The sequence below is a fragment of the Pseudopodoces humilis genome, chromosome 4 (assembly GCF_049639895.1).
Source record: "Pseudopodoces humilis isolate 2021_Gansu_Grassland_sample_001 chromosome 4, ASM4963989v1, whole genome shotgun sequence".
In the NCBI taxonomy this organism is placed as follows: domain Eukaryota; kingdom Metazoa; phylum Chordata; class Aves; order Passeriformes; family Paridae; genus Pseudopodoces; species Pseudopodoces humilis.
The window spans coordinates 18165874-18171996 of NC_142203.1; the positions used below are offsets into that span (position 1 = coordinate 18165874).

Here is a 6123-nt window from a genome sequence, read left to right on the forward strand (position 1 = left end):
GCTGTAAACCACAACACAAACAAACAGTAGAGTGCATTCCTCAGGCACTGTATTAGCAACCTCCAGGGAGCCAAAATGTATTTTTTATGCTTTGGTTTATTAAAATTAAATTGTAGTATCTGTTGCAGGAAAAATCCTCACTATATGGGAAATCCATATACTAATCTTGGGAACTTTTAAACAGATCATGTGATCACTTATCAAAAGTTCAGTGAATTTCCCTGTAAAACCAACTAAGTGTCACAAAAGCACTGTCTAGAATTACTGCTTTTTCCAGAAAAGGGTTGATAGAACCCCTTATCTTCACAGTGTTAATATTCATAGGGCTAATAGCAGCCTTTGACCCAGCTAACTTGAGTTAGTGTGACCCAGGGCAAAAGCTCAACTGCTACACCTTCCAGGATACATCATCTAGTCTATTTGCATATGTACCATTAAGTATATTTGAAGATATAGTCCATAACTCCTTTTAGTCCAGGAAATCCAATCACTTTCTTATTTTTTTTTTCCAAGTAGTTTAAGGGAAACTTTCTCATCTTTCTAGATTAAGGGCAGTGATAGTGTAATCCAAGCAAGCTATCGTTTTACCTGAAGTCTTATTTAGACTATAGCCATAAATAAGACTACAAGACTTAAAGAAGGTGTCCTGAATATGGGCTCAGACCAACCTGGAGGTCACACACACAAGTCAGAATATCAGACAGCTCAAGAGAGGGCTCCAAACACTGACATGTTGGCTTCTGAGGAAACTAAGGGCAGAAAAAAATTCATAACACCATAGTATTTGTTCTATGAGGTATCTATTTAGCAGATCATAAGAATTGTTTTACCCTCACCTTGTTTTCCCAAGTTGTTTGTACACATCAGAAGCTATTACCCAGACTTCATGCTTTGGATTTTTTTTAAACTTATTCTATACTGACATAGTCTTACGGATCTTTCACGGTGAGAGTGGTAATTCTTGAAACTAACTCATAGAACATGAGCCCACTCTTGTAATATCTGTGATCCTACTGCTGCTGCGTAAAGCTGACTGCTGCCAAGCAATTCTGCATTTTGGTGCTACAAAAAATTCAGTGAAATGCAAAGGTAACCTGTATGTCAAAAAATGCTTACTTTTTGTATATGTTATAAATTTATTAATTATTTTTTAATTAGTTGCTAATTCAACGAAATGGATCATCTGCCAACAGAGCCCTGTAAGTAATTATTGTGTTTTCCTCTGAAATGGACTATGTCTTTCCAGTGCTAGAAAAACATCAGCCTAGATAAATAATAAACTAAGTGTTCAACAAGAGGAAATGTCAGAAATGTAAGATTGTATTAGACAATAAATGTCTGGCAAGTACTAGTCAAAAAACGGAAGTGTTATGTTATACTCAGTTCTATATATTTACATACATTTCCATATTATTCTTTCTAATCGTGGATATATGAGGGTATCTCACAACACTTCTGTAACAACAAATATCACAAGAAGTAACACCTGTGAAATATACCAGAAATAATATATCAAGATATCACAGAAAGTCTTTTGGAAAAGTGAACTAATGCAGACTTCAACATCCAAGATTTGAGACCTTAACACTAGAGACCCCATTCTCTTAATCTCTTTCCAAATGTTGGAAGAACACCTTGGCCCACCTTGGGCACAAAAGAAGAGAGCTTGACACACAGAAACCCCAAATAAAAATTACATTTATAGAGAAACCATAACACTCAGTATTTCAGACCATGCTTTAGTTTTTCTCTGTTTTTCCCAGTAAATGTCACAAATTTTACTTCCAATGAACAAACATAAAAATCATACAACTCAAAAAATGTATGCTGACCATCAATAGCTATGAATTTATAAAGTAAAATAATAATAATTACTATTCAGTTGCAGACAAAATGGGTAATATATTGCTTCTTTTTCCCATCTAAATTGGAAATACCATAAATACCAAAGTAGATAGAATATTTATGCTTTCATGTCACAAAGACCTGGCTCTTTGAAAACTCAATGTACAGTGCTGTACCCTGCAGACCTGAATAGTTTCCAGAAATTGTCTCTGGGCCAATGAGTTTTCCCTCTCTGCAGCAGAGAAAATTCGCCCACCTAATATTTGAGATGTTTGAGACCAATATTTGAAAACTACAGCTGGGGACCAAAGGATGAAAATTAAATCTATTCAATCCACATCCATAAGTAGCTCATTTCTTCTCCATTGGTAAGAAAAAATTAATGATGTTCTACTGAAAGGACAGACTGGGCTCACATAAGTCATGTTGACCCTGTAGCTAGCATGCAATACATCATCTGATTGCACTCTCCTCTTTCTGGATTCCTTCTGGAAATGTACACATGGCAAGGTTTGACAGCTGTCTCTCAGTTCGGGGGTCAGGACTTCTTCTAGGCTAAACCCACCCTTCAGGGATAAATAAGTTGTTTATTGCGTGATTTCAGTGCAAGGATTCTAAAATCTGGTATTATAGTTATAAAGCTTACAAAAGGTAGAGAGGGAAGACAGTTCAAGGAGAAACCCCTCAGTATTTCACCCCCTTCAGGGAAACATGCATAAAAGTTCCCAGGCCTCAGTACCTTGCTCCATCTCTGTGGATATACCTGTGTTCTCCTACCTGTGTCCTACCAAGATCTAGCCTTGGAGTGTTTTGCCTTATCCAAGGCTAGAGAGCTGGCTAGCTTACAGGGTACATTGGGTACTGTAATAAAACAAGACACAACATTTGTGTTTGGTCTTCATCACACAATGGGCTAGCAGTGGGCAATTCTCCATTTTCGTTGCAGTCTTTACTGCAAAAATCAGGATCAGAATATTTAGCATTCAGTGCACCCTGAGAAGTCTGAGACTCCAGCAAACCATACCAGTCTGGCCTTTTCTGGCTCTGGAATGGGATTTATTTAGCTCATTGTCATTCACTAATAATGCTTCTAAAATAGGAAGAACATGTGATAATATGGAGAAAAGAGTTTATATTTAAGTTAAAAATGAATGGTTCTGTGTGGATGTGAAGTCAATTGTATTTTTTACTATATCATGAGGAGAAAGCTCTTTTTAAGATTGATAATTAGAGCTGACCATCTCACCACATATTCTTTTTACTATTAAATTAGAGGGTAATAGGTACTTTCTAACTCCTCCCTTCTAAAAATCCACTCTGAATATTTTTGCCCCAGGTTGTCTTTTCCTGTATGAGATGCCAGGAACAATGAATTCACGTTCATAAATTCAGCATAATGAACCATACATCTCCTGCTATCTTAGACTTTGCAGCACACATGCTGTGAAACAAGAATTGCCAAACTAAGAATGATTTCACAAGAGATAAAGGTACTAAAAAGGAAAAATGCATTATTTGAAACTGTTGCAAGAATATTCCTCAGGACTGTCAGCAGTGATGATACAAAGCCTCCTGTAAAGAAACTGCAACTAGATTAGTTCCTGAGCTCTGTGCTATATACCTCCAGCCCATGGACTTTTCTGGTTAGAAGTTGTTTGAGAACCATGTTCTGGAAGTGTCTCATAGTTACTTGTAATGGAGGTCCAGCTTTTCAAACATTCTGAAATCATAATGCAGTCCTAAGTTTACTCATCTCCAAATACACACATAACTGTCATTAAGATTGTTAGGTTGTATTGTAAATTATATATACAAGATAAACTTTTGTGGGGAAAAAAAAAGTGTCAGAGTGATCATGATTCAGCAACAAAAATCTTTACCTTCCCCAGGTAAAAAGTGTGCAGTGTTGGCTTGCAATGGGAATTATATCCACTATAATTCAAATTAACAATAAAGTCACTGAATCTCAACACAAGACAATTCAGTCAGGTATTTTCAAATAAAAGGCAGGTGTTTATGGCAAACTTAGAACCTTGTTAGTCTTAGAATTTATTTATTTTTTTATAAGCATTATATATATTCTTATAAAAATGTATAGGTTCTATGGTCATGCTCAAAATGCTTCTTATGGAGACAAAAATTCCTTGGGAGCCATTAAGTATTTAGTTTATGCTGCATTAAATTCTGTCAGTCTCTTGTGTTAAAATTAATTCCATTAGCATATATTGCTTGAAAATTAAATTAGCCAGTAAAGGGTGTTGTAGAAAAAAAAGTTGAGGCAAATCAAAGTAAGAGGAGATCAGACGATAAAAGGAAAGCAAATTGGATGGAGTTTGAAAATGAACTCCCTGTTATATTCTGTCAAAATGCCCAGCAGTCCCTTCTGATGTTTTCTATTGAAGTAGAACATATTTTATTGAGTCTTACAACTAGGGATTAAAAATCTAGAAAACGCTGTTTAATAGTACCAGCCCTGGTACTTAGCAAGACCTAAAGAATAAGGTCCCTGGCAATTTTCTTCCATGCTGAAGAGGAAAAGCATCATGCTTGTTGCATACAATAGAGATCCTTACCCCTTAGAAAGGGTAGCACTGCTCACGAGAACTGAGAGCACTTCCCAATTAGACTTGCCTTGCACATTGCCAGAATAAGCCATTAGGCACTATTATCCTATGAAAACATTTCTCAGACCCAGAACTGTGCAGTATTAGTATAGAAATACTGTTCATCTTACTGTGAAGAATGTTTGACATTTCATAATAAATACTGAAAGCACTAAGAAAAGGAGGCATTGTTTTTGTGCACCTTACAGAAGATACAAAATAGCACTGTTTTCTTAGTCCTGCCTACAAACTATATATAAGTGAAAGTCAAGTAACAGGACTACTCACAATCTTTTGATTAACTAGTCAGTGGAAAGCCACACTACCATGCTACAACTAGTCAACTTCCAAATAAAACACATTTCTGAACAAAAGCTAATGAATTGTGACTAACAAGATTTAATATTAAAAAGAAGTAGAAGAAAACAGAATTTTCACTCTGTTGAGCTACATGCAGAAAACAAATATGTGCATAAGTTTCATAATTATATTTGTAATTACCATTTCCTTCTGTTGACTTGTCCTGTTTAGTCATTGTGGTACTTCACAGGGCTGCTGCAGGTGCTGGATATACAGGAGAGTGCCTGAAGGCTGAGTGGTTCAAGATGAAGCATACCACAATATCTTCCTGCTTGTCACTGAACGGATGGCGCTGGTGAAGTTTCACTCACTGAAATATAAGAAGATACTAATTTCGTAAGTGATAAATCTTTCATGAATGTTTAGCTTACTAGAATTAAAAGAATCAAAGAAGTTATTCATCTTCTTTATTATTATTCCTGAAAAAGCTCTTCTGCAATGGACTTACTTATGACTAACACTAATGTTTAAGTGCTTAAGTGCTTTACTGAGGAAGGAGTGTCTGCACGGGTATGCTCTCTTGATGCATACACATCTACAGTTCTGAAGGTGGAGGAAGTTACATAGATTATTCTTCTGTCACAAAAGTCAGATTTTACCATAGGCATGCTTAAATTCCCCAGCTTTAATAGAACAGCCTGACACTGATTTAAAAAATCTTAGCAAAATAAGACAGATTCTGATATATCTGCTGTTTACACTTGCACCTCCTTGCAGTTCTGTTAAGACTCTTGCTTCTGCATTTATATCCAGATATTACACCCTAAGCTTACCAGTTTTACCCAGATTGATCTAAACTAACAGTGAAAGAAAGCCAAAATATGGTTTACAAGACAAGTCAGGTTTGGAAGTAAAAATCTGAAAGAATATTTTACAAATAAAACAACAATAAAAATACAATTCTTGCTTTAAGTACTTAATTGATACTTAGTATCTAATAGTACTTAGATAATTCCATCGTAACTCCTCATCTGAAATTCTTTCAGTGTGACCCAGCTAAAAACGAGTGTAAGCATCTGTAGAATAGCCTACCTTCTCAGGTGCTCCTGAGTGATGTCTGGATCCTCTTACACACAGGGCTGGTAAAGCCATTTTTTTTTGGGGGGGGGAACTGTCATTCATTTGTCTGAAGGAAGTTTTTCTGGTTATTAATCCAGTGAGGCTGACTACCTTACCTCTTCATTTTCAAGCTTTAGCAAGGAGCTGGGTTTTTTTGTTTTCTTTTGAAACATGTTGCTCTTTCTCTTGGAGAATTAACTTCATATGTTTGAAATATTCCCCAAGAGATTAAGTTTATCTTTACAATTGTAAGAGT

General features: G+C 35.9%; 1 protein-coding gene across 1 annotated transcript in view; it reads right to left on the reverse strand.

The window, feature by feature from the left end:
• Positions 1–5010, reverse strand: part of TMC1 (transmembrane channel like 1) — a 55019-nt gene extending 50009 nt beyond the window's left edge. The window contains 1 exon segment of the mRNA XM_088054433.1: positions 4950–5010. Within this exon segment, the coding sequence (XP_087910559.1) occupies positions 4950–4983 (34 nt within the window). The 5' untranslated portion in view covers positions 4984–5010.
• Positions 5011–6123: the final 1113 nt, after the last annotated feature.